At 45.4% G+C, this 20,870-nt stretch overlaps 1 protein-coding gene across 4 annotated transcripts in view; it reads right to left on the bottom strand.

The window, feature by feature from the left end:
- The window catches only part of DGKD (diacylglycerol kinase delta), a 102,034-nt gene extending 87,623 nt beyond the window's left edge, over positions 1 to 14,411 (bottom strand). Inside the window, exon 1 of one of the 4 annotated variants that reach the window (XM_031452442.2) lies at positions 14,237 to 14,411. In XM_031452442.2, the coding sequence (XP_031308302.2) occupies positions 14,237 to 14,392 (156 nt within the window). In that variant the 5' untranslated portion in view covers positions 14,393 to 14,411. Of the gene's footprint in view, positions 1 to 11,654; positions 12,145 to 14,236 lie in introns of those variants that run through there. The other 3 variants (XM_064485273.1, XM_064485276.1, XM_064485274.1) reach the window with 3 other exon arrangements.
- Positions 14,412 to 20,870: the final 6,459 nt, after the last annotated feature.

Genomic DNA, 20,870 nt, shown 5'->3' with positions numbered 1-20,870 from the left:
CCTCTTCCATCTTGCCCCCAGGACAAAGCACTGATCATCCTGGAGCCTGCGGTGCACCTCACTACAGTGGGGCCAAAGGAGCTAGGCTCAGGAAAACCACCACAAATCAGGCACCCTTCACCTTCAGACGCAGAAGAGCAGAGCCAACCAGAAGTGGGTTGCAGGTGACCCAAAACATCCGACTACTCAGACCGAGGTGGTGGGAAAGGCACTGGACCTCAGGCCAGTCTCATATGGGACTCACATTTTTTCCAGAGCCAAGCACACAGCTAACGGCAGTTCAAACCCGCAGACCGCAAACACAATGCAATGATCGATAAACCAAAAGAAAAACAAAAAAGTGGACGTGGGAGGTTGAAGATACCATAAAGCACATACATAAATCTGAAATGAATTATTACAGAAAACAGAAGACCATTTTAGAAAATGCATGCTTTTGCAGAATGACACTGCCTCTATTAAAAAATTAAAATCAAAAATTTTTTTTTCAAGAACAGGGAGCACCAATAAGAAGAGGATGAAATTAAAAGACAACAAGCTAAGATACAGGCCGTGATTAGAAAAAGAAGCAAAAATAATCACACCACAGCAGAATTAAAATCCACATGTAAGGAGCTAAAGGGGAAACATGCACTGCAGAAAATGCCACTGATGGCACACAGGACAAAATCGAGATGGTCATAGAATGCTGTAGGACATGGGAAGAGAGAGAAGACTGAGAGAAAAGCTCATGGATGGAGTGGTGATGGACAGATTATCTAAGCTACAAATAATAAGAACCACCCACAGGGAACATAATACATGGAGATGCAAAAATCAGAAGCAGAGAAGACAAAAGTTTTCCAATTCATTTTAATACCGCCCCAAAAGGAAAGCAGAGACCTGTGGGCCTGATGTGCTGAGATCATTGGGCACTGCCTGTCCCGGGCACAGCAGGAGATGGGAGCATCGTACTTTGACCGTCCCCTCTGCCCTGCAGTCCCACCTCTGGGCTCCATTCTGAAGATGAGAAGACGGACTGTGACACAGCAGGTGGTGATCAAAGACCAGAGGGTCAGCCTGAAGGGGCTCTCCTGCGGAAATGGGGACAATCTGAGCATCAAAAAGAATGACTATAACTCATTATAAAACTGAATAAAAGCAGTCATGAATCCACAGTGAGACACCCTTCCCGAAAGAGAGAGAGAAAAAATAAATAAATAAATCATTTGCCTCCACTGGGGATGACTACTCTACCAAATCTTTACTTTAAAAACTGATAATTAAACACAAAGAATCCAGCAACTACTCTGCTTTCTGTAGGAAGAACTGTAGTCCTTCCCCAGCTGAAGTGGGAAGAATTTACAGAATACCAAAAGTAACTGTAGAAACGACAGAAAGCTAGGGGGTGGGGGGTGTTCCAGTTTTCAAACTCTCTTAATAAAATTGAATCAGGCAAGTTATTATGTATAAATGCTGAAAGTCATTTGGTAAAAAGTTGACAGAAAAAAGGATTATTTGCACGATGTCCAGAAATCACCTCACAGATTACTTCCTAATCACAGAGTGGGAAGTCCACATTTCCAGTGGAAAAATCTAGCATCTTCACATAACCCGAAGCCGCAGCAGAGGAGACTGCCTGACAGGACACAGAGCATCCCAAATCTAGATTTGCCCAAAACATCAACCTGAATATAACTGGTCTTCAAACCTCTCACTTACAGTTTATAGCAAATGCAGAGCATAACACAAACCATGAGGAAACAGTCAGACATATCCAGAGACAGATTTTACAAGACAACTGCCCTCATCTCTTCAAAAAGTCAATGTCAGAGAGGGGAGGGGAGGGCAGGTTGCTGAGGGGAGCTGCTCTAGGTTAAGAGACTAAAGAGATACAACAAACAAGTACAATGCATGAATTCTGACTGGTATGTGGTTCCCAAAAGGGAGGCTATAAAAGGAATGTTCGGTTCAACAGGGGAAGTCTAAAAAGATGCAAATATTAGATATTAGAAAATTAGAATTAATTTCTTAGGTGTAATAATGGTATATAGGACAATGTTCTTATTTTCAGGAGTCCTTACTTGTAGGAGTTTAGGTGTAATAATGGTACACAGGAAATGTCATTTTTAGAAGATACATGTTGAGCAATTTAGGAGTAAACTGTTGTGACACCTACAAATTACTTTCAGAAAGTTTAGCAAATTATATTCAATACATATAGGTAAAGCATATTTGGCAATATGTTAACAATTACTGAATCTCAGTAGAAAATAGGTATGCACTGTACTTTTATTCTTTAATTTTCATAATAAAATCCTAAAGAGCTATCCTTGCAAAGATATTCTTCTGAAACATAAGCATACATTTGCATAAGCAACAAGCATTACAAAAAGATAAGAAAAAAAATTTTAATAATATGGAGAAATGCTTGTAACATTAAAGTGAAAACTTACATATAGTTTCATTTCAACTAAACATACCCAGAAAAATAGCCCAGAAGGATATACCAAAGTAACAATAAAGTTAGTGCTGAAAGCACTGACATCTTCCCCGTCCCTCCCTTGCCTGCCTCTCCTACTGACTTCCTTCTCAGGCTGGTCCTCCTCCTCTGCCCACTTCCTAAGAGCCAGTGGCCCCAGAATCTGCCCTGGCCCCCTTCCACTGTCCACTAGTCTCACTCCCAGGCTCAGAAGAACCATGCTTCCACATGACTGTTATGGGGCTGCACAGGACACGGGGAAGAGGTGCGATCTGGAATCTACGAGACCCAGGTGGCCTCAGGGCACACCTGCAAGCACCTTACTGCTCTGAGTTTGTGTCCCTCATCTGTGAAACTGGCAGAGTTGAAGATAACAAGATCCTGGACACCACGCAGCAGAGCTCAGTGAGAGCAGAAGCCCCAGAGTTGGTCCCCAACCACAGCTCCTCATCTGAGAGAAGAATGCCATTATCCAGCACTCACGTGAACAACATGCCTCCTCTTCTCCAACACCCCAGCAAACCACCACCGAGTCCTCACAATGTCCAATCCAACTCCCTCCATCACCACCACCACAATCCCAGCCCAGGCTGCCATCATCTCTCACCACATGGGTCAGCCAGCATCCACTCAGGCAGCCACAACACAGCCAGAGCAATCTTTCCAACCTGGATCAGATATCTCACTTCCTAAAATCTTAAAGCAGTAGTAGGCCACTATTACAGAGCTCCCTCATGTGGCCTCTACCCAGCTCCCTTATGTCACAGTCAGGGTCTCCATGACTCTTGCTAATTCTGTCCACACTCACTTTCTTTCAGCCTCTTGATTTCCCCCAAGTACCCTCTAGCCACAGGGCCTTTGCACATCTCTTTGACCAGCTACCTCCTCCTAATTCTTTTATTAATCTTTTTTTTAAAAAATCTTTTCAGTACAGCACAGGGAATATAGCCAGTATTCTATAATAACTTTAAACAGAGTATAATCTGTAAAAAACTAAATCACCATGTTGTACACCCAAAACTAATATTGTAAATCAACTATACCTCAACAACAACAAATCTTTTTCATTACAAAACAGCACAAAGTCCACAAAACAGAAGTGTACAATTATCACAAACTGAGAACCCAGCTGACCACCACCCAGGTCAGGAGGCAAGCTACCAGCACTGCAGAAGCTCCCTCTCTCAAGGACCATCCAGTCACTCCCCATCTCTTCCCATTACCCAGACCTCCCTGGTAATCGTTTTCCTCGCATGCAGGACACAAGCAGGCAAGCCTAAACACCTCAGTGTTCTGAACTGGATATGAACAGAATCATACAGAATGTATCCTTTAATGCCTAGCTTTTTGGGTCAGACAGCATTAATGCTGTGATTAGTCCTTGTATCAGCAGGTAGCAGTGGTTCATTTTCGCTGATGCACAGCATTCTCTTGTAAGAACATACTATAATTTACCCATTCTACTACTGACAGACATCTGGGTTGCTTCCACTTTTGAGCTGTTGCAAATAATACAGTAGTAATAATCTTGTACATGCCTCTTAGAGGAGTACATTTGCTTACATACACTATTAAATATATAGAAGTAGAATTGCTGAAACACAGGATATACATTTCTTCAACTTTAACAGACACTGCCAAAATGTCTTCTAAGTGGTGCTCCCAATTTAATACTCCCACCAAGAGCAGATGGGCATTGCTTTGCTCCACATCCTTACTGACACCTGGAAGAGACACTGAATGGAAGAGACGGCAAGCTAGGAGGGACTCGGGGCAGAGCATCCAAGCCCTCTCTGGGTGTGCCACCCTCCCAGCATATTAATGCATTCACTAAGCCAGAAACTCCTCAAATCTCCTTGTTCAAGAGTTTATATAACTCAACCTCCAGCCCCACTGCACTCCTAGGAATTAAGGGATAAAGCTGAAAGTAACCACTTGTTTGGTCTTTCTGCTGACCACCCCCCATCCAGATGAAGCTATCCTGGGGCCCCAACTTGAGTTACCTCATTAGCAAGAATTCAGGTGCTTGTAGAGACAGAGGGTATAGCTCAAGTGGTAAAGCGCATGAACAAGGTCCTGGGTTCAATCCCCAGAACCTCCTCTAAAAATAAACAAACAAACCTAATTACCTCCCCAGCAAACAACAAAAACAAACAAACCAAAAAAAAAAAAAAAAAAAAGGAGCTCATTATAAATAACAAAAGACACTCCAATCACTCAGGAGATCCGTGCCAGGAATCAGGGACAAAGAACAATTGTATCTTTTACTATAGCACACAGAAATGTAACAGATTTTTGTACACTACCCTTGTATCCGGCAACCCTGCTATACTGCTATACTTGTTTACTTACTGTAACTTATCTTCATACTTGTAGACTTAAGAAAATAATTATATCATCTGCAAATAATGATCTTTTTTCTTCCTTTCCAATCCTTATACTTTTTCTTTCTTTTTCTCACATTACTTCAGCGTGGTAATGGTGGACATGTATTTCTTGTTTCCATCTCAAGGGGAAATATCAGCATTTACCACTAAGCATGAGGTTGGCTGTTTCTGCAGAGACTCTCAATTAGATTAAGGCTTCCCTATTCCAGGGCTGGGCAAAGTACAGTCCATGAGCAAACCCAGCCCATGACCTATTTTTGTAAAAACACAGCTATGCCCACATTGCCTGTGGCTGCTCTTACACTACCATGCAGAGTTAAGTAGTTACCACAGGAACTATATATAGCCAAAGTCGTCAATGTTTATTATTTGGTCCTTTACAGAAAAAGTTTGCTGACATCCCTCTCCTCCTTACAATCTGAGTATGAATGAGTGCTGAATTTTATCAAAATGTTTCTCCTGTATCTGTTACCATGGCTGTTAGCCCAGAGCTCTAACTCCCCCACTTCCCTGAAGGACCGTAAACTAGGAAGTGTCATCCTTGCCTTACACAAAACCACCAGAAGAGAAAAACAAGAGCCCACCAGAACTGGTTAGAACCAACTGAGCCCAAGATGGTGGAAGATCCAACCTCCAGTAGACCTCGAGCCTCATCATATGTTCACTGTGATACATTAGCTGCTAAGTGACACACTCACCAGGACCATGACAGTTGACAGGTGCCATGACAACAACCAGAAGAGCCCATACAAGGACTGAAAAGGAGTGTTGCCTCAGTTCTGGGCCCTAACCACACCTCTGTTCTCAAGAATATTCCTCCCTCCCTCTCTTCACTCAGCGCCCTCCCTTTTTACCCACACCCTCCCATATACGGTGTCTCAGCTGAGAAGTTGATTTGCAAACTAAGTTCCCACTTCTCCATTCTGTGGCCACTGAATGAAAGCTTGTGCTGTTCCAGCCTCAGCATCGGTGTTGCTACTGGCTGTGTGAATGAGCATCGGTTTTGTTACCGGCTGTCCCAGCCTGGACCGGGGTCCCCACAGGGGTCCAGGTGATCAGTTTGGTTAACATACCTATTGAGATTTTGCTTCGGATTTTTCACCTATGCTTGTTAGTAATACTGGACTGTAACCGTCCTTTCTTGTAATGAACTTACCAGGTTTTATAGCACTGAAGTTTTGCTGGTCTCATAAAAAGAGATATGGAGTGTTCCCTCTTTTTCTATTTCCTATAAGACTTTATGTAAAACTGGTGTTATTTCTTCCTTAAATGCTTAGAATTTACTAATAAAGTCAACTGGGCCTACAGTTTTCCTTGTGGGAAGACTTTAAATTATAGATACAGCATCTTTAATAGTTAGAAAACAATTTGTATTTTCTATTTCTGTATCAGTTTTAAGTTATTTTTCTAGGAATTTATCCACTTCATCTAAATTTTCAAACCTACTTGCATAAAGTTGTCTATAATATCTTCTTACCCTTTTTAGCATCTATAGGATCATCAGTGATGTCCCTTTTTCATTCCTAACATTAACTATTTGCCTTCTCTATTTTTTCTTGATTACTCCTGCTGAGGTCTGTCAATTTTACCAGATTTTTCAAAAAATCTATTTTTGCCTTTGTTTATCCTTTCTAATGAATGTTTTCCATTTCATTAAATTCTGCTCTTCATTATTTCCTTCATTCTGTTTTCTTTGAGTTTAACTTGTTGCTAACCATCTGATACACAGCCTAGGATATAGATTTTCAGCAGTCTTCTTTTGTAATATAAATGCATATAAATCTATAAACTTCCCTCTAAACATGACTTCAGTTGTACCTATTAGCTATATGTCATATATTTCTGCTATCATTCAACTCAAAATATTTTCTAGCCTTCTTTGACTCATAAGTTATTTAGAAATGAATTTCTAAATTTCCAGATACATGGGGATTTTCATTTTATTGACTTTTAGCTTAATTCCACTGTTGTTGGAGAACACAGTCTGCATAATTTCAGTGCTTTGAAATTTGTTGAGAATTGCCTTGTGGCCAGCACACAGTGAATTTTGACCAATGCATCTTGTGCTTTAGAAAAGAATTTCAATTCTGTAACTGCTCAGTACAGTGTTCTATATGCATCCATTAGGTCAAGTTTAGTACTTTATTGTTCAATTTTTCTATAATTTTACAAATTTGTCTGCTTATGAACATAGATGAAAACAGCATCTGAAACAGGTGTGTTAAAATATCCCACTATGATCATAAATTTGTTTCTTTCCATTATAGTTGTATTAATTTTCCTCTAAATATTTTGAAGTTACATTATTAAGCATATATGGATTTTAAATTATTATATCTGAAATAAACCTTTTATCATTTATCAGTATCATATCTTTATCTCTAATAACAAATTCTGCCTTCAAAGCCTACTTTGTCTAATATTAAAATACTATAGTAACTCTCTCTTGGCTGGTGTATGCATACTATTTTTTCTCATTCTTTTACTTTCTATTTTTTATATCCTTTGGTTTTAAATATGTCTCTCTTAAACAGCCTAGTCAGGTTTTGTTTTCTTACCTGTCTGACAATCTCTGCCCTTTAAATGGAGCATTCAAGTCCACTAACATTAAATGTGATCACTGATTTACTGGGATTTAAGTCTGTCTCCTCACTTTTTGCTTTCTCTTGGTTCCACTTGTTCAATGTTCTCTTCTCCCTCCTTTCTTGCCTTCTTTCAGATTTAGAATTTCTTACTATTCAATTTCTCTTGTCTTTCACTTTAGATAGCATATAGTCTTTCACAATTTAGTGGCTGTCTCACAGATAAAAACATGTATCCCTGAATTGTCTAACAGAAACTGGTTCCTTTTTTCTTTTTCCTGGAAATAAAAGGAAAACGCTAAACAGTTTTATTCCATTTACCTCATTTCTGACTTACAACCATTGCTACATATTTTAATTCTATATATGTTTTAAACCCAAAGACATAATTAATTTTCAGTTAATAATCATTTGGTGTTTTCCACATAGACATCCTTTCTGTTGTTCTTCATTCCTTCTTAAAACACTAATCTTTCCCCTGAGATCATTTTCCTTCAGCCAGACACAAACAAAAAACACCCCTCAATGTTTCCTTTATTATGGATATGCACACACAAAAAAAATGGTTTTGTTTATTTGAAAAAGTCTTCATTTCAGAAGGATATTTTGGCTGAATAAAGTATTCAGAGTTAGCAGTTTCTTTCAGCCCTTAAATTTCAGTTGCCTTCTGCTTTCCGTGGGTTCTGTTAAGAACACAGCTGTCAATCTAACTGTTGCTCTTTTGAGGGTAATCTGTCTCCAGTTGCTTTCAAGTCCCCTTCTCTTCTTCATCTATGGTTTTCAGCAGTTATATTAAGAAGTAATAGGTGTGGTTTTGTGTTCACAAGGCTACTGAATCTGTGGGTGGCACTTTTAATGGTTGTGAGAAATTCTCAGGCACTAGTTTTACAAATGTTGTTTCTGCCCAATTTTCTCATAAAAGACCTCCTCACTGTTGTCTCTACCTCCTGCCCTGTCTTCTAATTTCCCCATCTTTTTTCTGTAGTGTCTCCAGGCTTCCTTGTGGGTATTTTCTTTCGAGTTATCTTCTGGGCCACTAAATTCTTTCTTCAATGGTGTCTAATCCATGCTTCCTTTGAGAACTTAACTTTATTACATTTTTCAGTTTTAGAATTTTCATTTGGTTCTTTTTTAGTTTCTAGTTCTCTACCAAAACTCTCAATCTCTGGTCTTTTATCTCCTTAAACATAAGTCAGTATAGTTGTTTTCAAGTCTGCATCTGATATCTAGAGCCCCTGTCAACCTGTTTTATAGTCTGTTGTTTCCATTGGTTTTAATTCACGCAGCCCTGCTTCCCCGTGTGTCTGTTTTTCACTGTACACAGAACACTGCATTTACAGCCCGGCTCGTGGCAGTCCCTGGAGGATGGAATGATGTCCTCTCCCTCTACAAGCACTGGAGTTGTTTCTGCTAGGCACCTGGAGACAGCAGCACTCTGAGCAAGCTGACCTTCATTTCAGAGACATGACACCCTTTGGAAGTCCTACTTTTAATCCTCCTCATTCCTTGGAAGTGGCTTTTTGGGATCCCAACCCAAATTAAGGGAGCGCACCCAGGACTGCTGCCTTTTGGCGGAGCCTAATACCTCAGCCCCTCCAGGCATTCCTGACTGCCGTGCAGAGCTCTGCCCCTCAGCCTCCCCTTCAGAGTTAGTGTGTGCCCTGTGTTAGTTTCCTGAGGCTGTCCCATAACCTAGGGAGGCTTAAACAGCAGAAATTTGTTCAGAAGGCTAAAAGTCCGAAATTAAGGTGTCAGTAGGGCCACATTCTCCCTAAGGGATCCAGGGGAGAGTCCATCTATTACCTCTTCTAGCGGCCCCACCCAGTCCCTGGTTTGTGACGGCGGCGTAACTCTAACCTCTGGCTCTGTTTTCACATGATCTTTTTCTCTTGTGTTCTTCTGTGTCCAAATCTTCCTCGCCTCTCTTTTCCAAAGACACCAGACATTAGATTTAGAGTCCACCCATCACCAAAACAACTCCACACTAACTATGTGGCTATTCTATTAATATCTGTCTTGTCTTCAGACTGTTAATTCTAGGAATGTCTTTTGTTGTTCAGGAAGGTACCCCAAGTGCCCAGCGCACTGAACAATTTTAAGGTCTCTAATATTTGCTGAGTTAAACTGAATCTGTGAAATAAGGAAAATAACACTTAGCCCATGGTATTCTCACTAGTATTCAATAAATTAACAATTTTTTAAAAAGACGTTCTCTGTGAGTTGTCGGCCAGATTTGTTTTTATTTGCTAGTCTAGCTGCTAGACATGGAGACTCACTCAGATCAGCTTGAGCTGGGCGGGGAGGAGTTTGGAGGGGGAAGGCTACTATTTGAGATACAAAAAGTGAACAATCAGAAAGACAAACAATCGTAAAAGCAACCATTTGTTGAATGCTTCTACTATGCCAGGAACTGTGCTAAGGGCTGTACGTAGATTACCACATTTAATTCTATGAATTATCATCATCATCTCTATTTTTACAGATCTGAGAACTATTGTTATCATTTCTATTTTGCTAATATGGAGGCTGAGGCTCAGGAACACACACCTAACATTTATTGTCACCACTGCCTACCCAAGAACTAGTATCTTCCCTGTTTACAGATGAGAAAACCAAGTTTTGAGAGGCTTAGAGACTTGTTCGTGATCACACGACTCAGCAGGAGCGCAGAATGTGACTCAACTTCACACAACACCAAAGTTTAGACTCTTAAATACTATTACACCCTAGCTTTAAAAAACCTTTACACCATTTCACACACTCTAGGATAGCTATAATCAAAATGATATAACAACTGAAGATGTAGAGAAACTGGATCCCTCACAATTAGCTAGAAGAAATGAAAAATGGTGCAGACACTTTGGAAAACAGGCTCGTAGTTTCCCAAAACTTAAGCAGAGAGTTACCATGTGACCCAGCAAATCCACTCCTAGGTAAATATGCACAAGAAATGAAACGCGTATCCACACAAAAATATATACGTGAATGTTCACAGCAGCATTGTCCAGAATAGCCAAAAATTGGAAATAACCCAAATGTTCATCAACTGACGAACGTAAACAAAATGTAGTATACCTAAACAATGGTGTATTAGTCACCAGTAAAAAGAAGTCCTGGCACAAACTACAAAATGGATGAACTCTGAACACACACTAAGTGAAGGAAGCCAAAGGGCACATACTGCATGATTATATTTATATGAAATGTCCAGTATCGGCAAGTCCATAAAATAGAAAGCAGATTAGCAACTGCCTAAGGCTGAGATAGTCAGGAGGAAATGGGGAGTGAATGCTAATGGTTATGGGGTTTCTTTTTTGGGGAGATGAAAATGTTCTAAAATTGACTGTGGTAAATGGTTGCACAATCGTGAATATACTGAAAACCACTGAACTGTACACTTTAAAAGAGTGAACCGTGTATGTGAAGTCTATCTTAATAAAGCTGTTTTTTTAAGTCTTTTACAAGTTGAAACTTTTACCTAACTTCTGCCCGTCTTCATCTCACAATGGAAAAAAATACTTTAAATGTGAAATCAGGAATATAAGCACTTTAATGCACCAAGCCAAAAATATTAAATTTTTTTAGACTTTTAAATAAATTAAACTCTATCTTTACTGATGAGCTTCACAGAATCACACTTTACTCAAGTTTAAAAATATAATGTGTCAGTAAATTTATTTACCAGTGTATTAGCTCCATTTTCTTTGTTCCACCCTAGCTACATGGTCCTACAGAATCATTACTGTGTACTACAGTAAGGAAATGAAGCAGTGTGTTTGCTGCGGACAGTTGGAACATATGAAAATATCAGACATACATGAACTGCTAAACCAATAAACAACCAATCCAAATCTACACACATCACACTGTCAGTATGCTAAAAGACTGTGAGTTATTGAAAACATTTTAAAAGAACCTCATAAACTAAAGATTTATTTGGGGTTTGGTAAGCCTTCTCTTTACACATATGTCATTAAGGGCTTGTTTCTCAAAGTCCAGTCCACGGACCAGCAGCAACAACAGCATCTCCTGGGAGGTGATAAATGCAGAATCCCAAGCCCCATGCCAGACTTACTTACCCGGAATCTGTATTTTAACAAGATCCCCAGGGGATGTGTCTGCACGTAAAAATTTGAGAAGCACTGTTGTAAGATACTTCCTTTTCTTTTTCCATTAAGACAGCTCTAGCTTGCACTGGACTAATATTTCAAAAACTTGACATACATACAGCTCTGGTACTGGGCCAGCTTGTCCTTAGGTCCATTCTTCACTCTTCAGCTCTGTTCCAAATTGCAGAGGGACTAATCCCTGCAGGCTGGGCTTCCCAAACAGGAGGGGGACGGCACGCGTCTCCAGCAGCTGCAGTGCCCTCCCAAGGCGCCAGCCCCCGCCAGATGACCCAGGGTGGTTCCAGCTCTGGCGAATGACAGCTGCTCCTGGCGTCTGATATGCTGCCTCCTCCCCTTGTCCTCTAGCTTCAGGGTGGCAGTGGTTTCCTGTTTGTTGCCTCATCGCAGGGTTGCCTCACAGCCCACTGTCTCCTCAATTCTTCATCACCTGTGGGACCACTCCTCTATACCAAACTCCCTCTGTTTTAAATACTTGAAGTGCGTGGTTCCTTTTGGGGCTCAGAATGATACCCTACACCATGCTGGATATTCCCCTTGTGTACCACATATACCAGAGGAATTTTCTGAATGGCTTATCTGCTTTAAAAGGGGCAGATGGGGAGAAGGGTTGGGAGCTACTGCACACACAGCAAACCTCACATTCTGACAATCTCTAACAACCCAAAAGAAAAATCAGCTTTAAGCTATTTGTACAGCAGATGTGACAGAATTCAGAAAATCAAGTCCTCAGGGTGTATTTTTAACACTCTACCCATCACTCCTCCTCAGCTAGAACAGCTGGTATAGCAGCTATTGTTTTTTTTTGAGGGGGGGTGCCTCCTGAAGAACAGAATTCTGTACAAGCACTGGATTCTCTGAGAGAGCAAATCTTAGTCGTAAATCACATGATCTGCCCCACACTGGGCACATACCATGCGTGAGGACTGAGCAACAAGAGAGAACAACTCCTATCAGTACCGGTTAGGGCTACCTGGAGCTCTTCCTAAAAGTACATCTGACCCATCACTCTCATGCTTTGAATAACCCTCTGTGGTTCCATCTTGCCTAAGGCCAAAAACCCAACTCCAGGGCTATCCTTTCAAAATCCAGCCTGATCTACCTGGAGCCTCTTCCTCATTCCTCTCAACCTGACCCATTCACCTTCTGACCATTCCCAGGTGTGCCAAAACCTTTAGCTACAACATTATCCCTTCCTCACTTAGCCTGACAAACTCTTTCCCTCAAAATCCTGCCTCTTTACAGGGTACCTCCTCATCCTTGCCTCCCAGGGTGGTTGGATTCTCAGCCCTCTGAGCTTCCACAGCACTTACTATGTCATACGTCATGTGCACAGGCGTCCATCTCTTACAGGCTGGAAATCCCTCAGTGGAGAAACTGTCTTCCATCTTGGGATCCTGATGGTAGTTCAGATCCAGATCCACAGAGACTACCCATGACACCCTTGGCAGATCACTTGCCCCCTCCACCTCAATTTTCAATCCCAAAGAAGGGGGAGACAGACAACACTCAACTCAATGGGTTATCACCGGTGCTCAGTGAGTCAGTAAGTGCTGTCAAGTTAACCCAATTAAAGTCCTTGGCACAGAATAAGCACTGAAGAATTGCTATTATTATAACTATTACTATTACTGTCATACTCGGAACAAAGCAAGTGTCCAATACCTATTTGCTGAATAACCGGAGCACTTCACAACAAACCTGTTTGTAAAGTTAGGACCAAAGATTACCCCACTGCAGGTATCAGAGGCTAACAGAAGATAAAGCAAGAAATGGTTCCCACGCCAAAAGTACCCGCTGAACTCACTGGCCCTGGAGGAAAAGCGCACTGCAGCAGGATGAGAAAGTCTGTGCCAGCTGGATCTGCCCCGGCTGCCCACAGACCCAGCCTGCCTTCAGCCACCTGTCCAACCACCTGCCCCAGAAAGGTGCTCACAGAGAGGGATCACCTGTAGCAAAACCCAAAAGCAGTTTTCAACAGAAACCGCAATGGGAAAACAAAGGGTGCAACTTTACTCCTGCAGAAAGGAAATGCGTCTTTCTGCAGCTAATACTTAGCGTCTGGAGTTCTCCATGGAGAGTGGGGTGCCAAGCGGGTGCGCAGCCGGGAACGGCCCCCTCTCCTGCTTTCCCGAGGAGGGAGGGGAGACCGGCATAGAACGCGCGCATCCCTGCCCTTTCCCGCACGAAAACCCTGGCGGGGTCCAGCTGGATTTCTCAGGGGACCACAGGTGAGTGCAGAGCACCCAGCGGGAAATAGCCCGATCGGTCCTCAGAAAGGTGCAGAACCTGGGGTCTGGGAGCGCTCGCCGGCTGGGAGCAGCCAGGGGCCCCATTTCTGGTGCGCTCGCCCCCCAGCCTGTAGGCCTGTCCCTCCCGGTCCTCTCAGCGCGGGGCTTCCTCGCGGCCCACCGCGCCCAGCGCCCCGCCCGCCCGGCCCCGCGCAGCGCCCACCTGCGCCCCGGCCGCGGGTCCCCGCCGCCGCCCCGCCGGGGGGCGCGCTCAGCCCGGGCGCCCGGCCCGTTACCCCGCGGAGCGCGCTCCGTCCGGGCAGCGGCGCCCGGCGGGACCTTAGGCCGGGCCGGGCCGGGCCTGGGCGGCTGCTCCGGCCGGGCTGCGGGCCTCACGGGGCTGTAGCGGCGTGAGGGGCGCGCGCCCGGGCCGCCGCCGCGGGCTCACCTTCTGGCGGATCTGGCCCGACGTGGACACCTTGCGGATGAGCTTCTGCGGGGAGCCAGGCTCCGCCTCGGGCTCGCTGTCGGACGACTCCTCAGGCGGCGGCGGCGGAGGTGGCTGCGGCGGACCCGGCGGAGGGGCGCCCGCCGCCGCCGCCATGCTGCCGGGCCAGCGCGCGCACAGCGGGCGGGGGCGGGGCCAGGTCGGGCCGGGGGCGGGGCTTGGAGGGGCGGGGCCGGGTAGCGGTCTCCCATTCCGCCCCTCCGCGCCCCCTGCCGGCGGCGCGCGCAGCCGGAGGTGGCGCCGCGCCCCGGCCCCCGTTTGCCCCCACCGGTGGTGACTGGGCCCCCGGTTTTAGCGTCTGTTTGTTTTCTTCCTGGGACACAATTTGTATTTTTTTAATTTCTGTGTTCATTTTTTAAAAATCTTTAATCTTCCCGTTCATGAATGCGAGTGACCTAGGCCCGGGACCATGTCTTTCTTGCCCTGCATTGTGTCACCAGCATCTAAAGCAGCGTCCGGCATTTAGCAGTTAATTGCACGGCAAACAGTTCGGGGAGCGGATGAATGCAAGCATGAATGCAGAAAAGAAAAGTACTTGCACGGGCCTCTGGGATGCCAGAACAGGGATACACAACTCCATCTGAGAAGGCTTCCTGGAGAAAAAGATGTTTAAAGAGAGAGGAAATGTGAGCAGGAGTTATCCCTAACCGAGGAATGTGTTCTAGGCCAAGAGATTAGATTGTGCGAAGGCTTGAAGGCAAGAAAGAACAAGTCTCTAGAAAAAAAAGGGAAACTGTAGCCTAAAGGAAGAAAAATACCGTAAGAGATGAGCCTAGGGGCGGGCTGGTCAGACGGGGCTGTGTAAACCTGATAAGAGGTTTGGTCTTTTATGCTGAGTCCTGAAGGCAACAGGAAGCCCTTGAGCGATCTTAACCCTGGGCGGGCCTAGGTCACAAAACTGGGGCCTGTGATCCAGGCTTTGAAGTAATCCGGGCAGGTGGCTGCCCTGGATTACTGGGAGGGGTTGCTGAGACAGAGAAGTGGACTCAGGACCAGGAGTGATCCCTTTGCTGAAGGCAGAGGCAATTCGGAATAAGCCCCTCCTTCCCAGCTAAGACTGCGCGCTGGTTGGTGGGTGGGAGGAGCCCTTCACTGGGAGGAGTGGGAGGGCGGTTAAAGGTAAGATCAGTTGAGTATTTGCTGCCCTTTGTAACAGCTAGGTGGAGGAGGGTTTGGTGCCAACTGAGTCAGCCAAATCCATAGGGGGCTGCATAACTGTCCCCTTGCCCTTTCAAAGGGCTGCTGTCAGAGATAGTGGCTGTCATTCCTGCTGGTCAGCATGCTCTCTGGCCCCCTACACTGAGCACTGCTTTCCAGAAGCAAAATAAACAAGACCCTCAGGGGCCACAGAGTAGCATCTGGCATGAGGACATGGCCAGGGGAATGGATTCACAGACGGGACAGAGCATGTCAGGGCCTAATGCAGGAACACTCTGGGACAGGCAGAGCGCCCCTGGTGCACCCAGCTAGGCTGCCCAGTGCTGTAGCCAGTGGCCACATGTGGCTACTTCAATTTCAGTTTCAACTAATTAAAATTAAATTCTCAGTTCCTCGGTCATACTAGCCACATTTCAACTGCTCAATAGCTGCAGGTGGTTTAGCAGCCACTACACATGACAGCACAAATATAGAACATTTCCATCACTGCAACAAGTTCTGCGCTGGGGGAGGATAGTGATGGCTCCCACGTACTGACTACACGACACCCACCAGACATTCTAGTCCACTCATAAGTCCCACAGAGCAAGCTCAATGGTCTCATTCTAGAGATGAAGACCCTTCAACCTGAAGTTCAGACACCTCTCTCAAGGAATGCAAGACAGGCAGAGTTTGAACTTGGAACTTTTGATTCCCAAGTCCTTGATGCTTCAGGGCTAAGCCTCCCTGGAAGCTAAGTCTCGAAGGAGCTTGTAGGAAGCAAGAGAGAAGGGTCTTGTTATGGGCTGACTTGTCCCCCAAACATTCATATGTTGAAGTCCTAATGCCCCAGGACCTCAGAATGCGGCCATATTTGGAGACAGGGTCTTTAAGGAGGTAAGCAAGTAAAAATGAGGCCATGAGATGGGCCCTCCTCCAGTACAACTTAAGTCCTTGAATTAAGAAGTCTGGATGCGGTCAGGCTCAGAAGGAAGACCACGTGAAGACACACAGAGAAGCCATCTCCAAGCCAAGGAGAGAGGCCTCAGGAGAAACTGACCTTGGAGACACCTTGATTTCCAACTTCTGGGCTCCAGAATTGTGAGAAGAGAAATGTCTGTTGTTTAAGGCCCCCAGTCTGTGATACTTTGTAATGACAGCAGGAGCAGACTTAATAAGGGCACAGAGAGGAGGGGGTCCTGCATCTCCACAGAGCTTGATGATTCTGTATCAATTAATTACAATACAGTGTGATACCTAAATGCAAAAACCTAGGGGTGTGGGGGGAGGGGCTGTACAGCAGGGGCAAGAATTAACTCTGTCAGGTTGTCAGGGGAGGCCATCCAGAGGAGGAGGGACCTCAGCCGGGTTTGGAGATTTGAATGGAAAGGCAAAGAGTGAAGGGAGTTTTCCAGGAAAACACAAAAAGGCAGGAGACGACTAGGCAAGTTGGGAAGATGGCAAGGGATCTGGCTGTGCTGGTGAGCAAAGTTGTAGGGAGGTGAGAGCGGGTAGACCGCTGCACCAGGACCAGAGCAGCCGCTGTGCCTCACAGGAGCAAGGACTTTGTCTCCTGGGCACCCACCGGCGCCACTGAAGGGTTTTTGAAAAGCAGAGGAACTAATGTATCTGGGCAGAGAATGATCCAGAGGAGAAAAGACTAAAAATAGAACATTAAAAAGTGATTTATCAATCCAGGCAATGCTGCTTTGGGCCAGAACCAAGGAAGTGGTCCTGGAGGTGGAGAGAGGAGGTGACAGACAGGAGACACAGCTTCTCTGAGTCAGGGGATTCGGGAGCAGGACCAGTCGGGATGCCTCCCAGATGTGGGGCTTTCCGGGGGAGGATGCCCTACTGAGCACAGCAGGCCTAAAGGCGATGACGAAGATGAACTTGGTTTGATGCAAATTGAGCTTGAGGTGCCTGGGTGCACTGTTGCCTACGCCTGTTAGTGCTCAAGGGATACCTGGGTTCCAGAATCCGTCATTTTAGAGATGAAAAGCCATGGGCACGAACGTGAACACAAGGAAGGGTTGGGAGGTAGAAGCTGTGGCTGGTTAGGAGTATGTCTGCAATTATGAAAAAGTGCTGGAAATTGTCACAGCCAAGAGGAGCCAAGGAAACGTGACAACTAAATGCCATGTGGGATCTTAGATCAGAAAAAGAATATTAGGTACAAACTAAGGAAATCTGAATAAAGAATGGGCTTTGGTTTAATAATAATATGTTCAATATTGATTCATTCAGTGTGGTAAATGTACCATCCTAATGTGAGATGTTAATCATTTAGGGGAAACTGGGTGTCGGGGAAACTCGCTGTACTTTCTTTGCAACTTTTCTGTAAATCTAAAACCATTTGGAAATGAAAAGTATCTTTTTTTGGAAGAGTGTCAGGCTTAGTTGCAACTATATTATGTTTTTAAATCCGAGAGACATAACTGACATATTTTCTCTGATGAGCAGAGATGCCTTTGTGTTCCCTGGTGGCTGCAGAGCTGTTCCCTTGGAGACCTCCCCCGAGGTGGCACGCCTGTAAGAGCACATTCACCCAGTGCCTCCTTCTGGAGTGAGTCACGCTGTGAATCATCTCTAACAACACTCTGCTCCCCGAGTTTACCCCACCTTAAGGGCATATCAAGGTGGCAGTAATAACACACTTCGCATCCAACCTAATCTTTTTTCTCAACCTGTCAGTGTAGAAGTGTGCCTCCTGTCAAAAAGAACTGCTTCATGTTAGGATAAACAAGGCACTTGAAAATGGGAATAATCTTAGTTTACCCTAAACTACAATTGTGATTGACATCTGGAGCAGGACATTTCTTTACTGTGGGTGCCATGTAGTTTCCCTGTCCCCCCAGCACTGTGTCAACCAAACACTATGCCCAGACATTTCCAAACATGGCCAACTCCAGTCCCCTCCCTACCGTGTCCCACCCCAGGGACCAATAAACTAAATCCTTAGGGCTGTGACAGGGAGGAGAACAATGAAAAATATTAAAGGAATAGGAAAACAGGCACCAAAAAGAAGTTATCTACACATGTGATAAAACTATAGAGAACTAAACACACACACACACACGCACACACCCATCAGAATAAGATGTGTGGATTGCATGAATGTCAATATCCCAGCTGCAATACCTACTATAGTTTTGCAAGATGTTGTCCTTGGGGGACATACAGGATCTCTCTGTACTGTTTCTTACAACTACATGGGAATCTGCAATTATCTCAATAATATTTTCAATGTAAAAAAAAGAACTTAAACAACGAGTTCCTACTGTATAGCACATTTTGTATTCAACATTTTGTAATAACTTATAATGAAAAAGAATATATATATGTATGACTGAATCACTATGCTGTACACCAGAAACTAACATAACATTGTAAATTGAATATACTTCAATTAAAAATAAAAGAACTTAAGGGCAGCCATTGTTGCCATTGTTAAATCGTAAATGTTCATCTCTCCCCCGACCCCTCCAAATTCTTATACACATATTCAGCCTCAAAAGGTGAGCGTAGTTCTGGTTACAGACTCAGAGAAGCCAGAGCTCAAGTCCAGACTCCGACTCTCACTAGGTGTGTGACCTTGGGTAAGGTCCATAACCTCTCTGAACTGCCGTTTCCTCATCTAACAAGTGGGAATGGCAGACCAACTTACAAGTATGTTTGGAATGATTAGATGTAGCAAGGCAGGCATGCGATATGGAGCAGGCATCTACTTCGCCAGCCCTCTGGTTGTGGGTTGCAGGACTTTGCCCCAAGTTCTCAGCTGCCACTTTCTCCATGCAGCATCCTCCTTCCTCTGCACCCTGTTTCTTCCACCCCCACCTACCTAGAGAACCCTGGGCCGCACATCCAACCTGCACATGGACATCCTGCAGACACAATGCCACAGGTGTGCAGGCCCAGCAGAGGGGAGGTTCCACATCCCATTCAGAGCAGCCGGCTTCTCGCTTCCTGCTCTCGCCCCCAGCGCCCTCCCAGGTGGCCAGCTGCAGGTTGTAAACTAGCCTGTACGCGAAAGCCTACCAGTCAGGCTTTTAGGTACCAAAATAACCTGGAGAGCAAGGGCTGTTCTGACCTCTGGTCTCCAGGGACTGACCTTCCAGCACTCTCTCTGGCTTTCACACCCACATGGTCTCAAAGGTCGGGCCTATTACTGCCCACTTGGACTTAGGATATACTGGGGTCAAGCAGGGCAGGAACCAACAGGCTGGTCCTCTTGCCAGGCCCTGCCGGGCATATTCCCTGGTCCCTGGCCTGCCCAGGGTCTCCAGCAGGAGTCAACCACAGCTGGCCTGTGGGCTTAGGGCATGGTGGGGGTAGCGGAAGGGCTAAGATCCCCAGAGGAGCATGCCACCTCCCTCATCATCACTTTCCTGAGAATCCTAAGACAAGGGCGGGGCTGGAGTAGAAGCGTGCTGTTCCCTTAGCTCTGGAGAAAAAACAGAGGAGAAATTGTCTGACCCTGCAAACCCACAGGACCCAGCCTCCTGCCTATATCATCATCATCATTCTTCCTCCAAAAAAGGCTCCTCATCCTATCAATATCAGAATGCCTCAAATTCAACACTCAAGTTCAAACTTTGCTTTGTGTGTGTGGGATCCTGTCCAAAGTTCCCAAGTGGAGCACAAAGCAGCCTGGAACCCTACTGAACAAACCCAGATGTGGGACCCTACATGGGCCCCAAACCCATGCTGTGTCCAGCCCTCTGCCACTGATTTTGGTCCTGGAGACCTGACCCCCAGTGTCCAGCCCATACCTGACCCCTCCCATTCACCCTCGTACCTCCTATGAGTGGGTTTAACTGTGCAAAACTCTCCAAACCCCTTTTATCCTATTCTCTTGAAGCATGGACCAGAGCCTACACATCCCCCAAGCCCCTCCGTGGCCACCAGGAGAGCCAGCTCTTCAGTCTCCCTGCCATCATTTGCAGACCCCCAGGGCTGGGGTGCCAAGAAAGGCCCCCATGAAGGACAGGGCCCTGGCATCACCTCCTTCTTCAGCTCCACCTTCCTCCCAGACGCCAGTAACCTCTCCCCACCCTTCTATGCCCAGTCTCAGCAAAGACACTAACCAAGAAGCCCGTCTGGCTCCCAGTGAACCCCTTTTCAGGGACAACCCCTTCCTAGGGCTGGGCTGTGTCATCGCTGGCCACAGGGCGTTGATGCCCTGAACCAAAGCTGGGCCAGTCAGACTCTCCAGCCCGAACAGCACACTGGAACCAGAGACTCCGAGCATTTGGTGCTGAGCCACTACCAGGTGGATGGCCACCCGGAGGGCAGGACCCTGAGCTCCGGGGCTGGGACCCCTGGGCTTCTCTGATTTCTGCCCACCCCAGGCGGAAATCTCTGAGGTCCTTCCAATGCAATCCTTCCCCCCTCCTTTAAACTAGCCGAATCTAATTTCATTGCTTGCATTCAATAG

This window comes from Camelus dromedarius, chromosome 4 (assembly GCF_036321535.1).
Source record: "Camelus dromedarius isolate mCamDro1 chromosome 4, mCamDro1.pat, whole genome shotgun sequence".
Taxonomy (NCBI): Eukaryota; Metazoa; Chordata; class Mammalia; order Artiodactyla; family Camelidae; genus Camelus; species Camelus dromedarius.
Note: the sequence above shows the minus strand (reverse complement) of the source record. Positions and strands in the feature narration are given on the sequence as shown.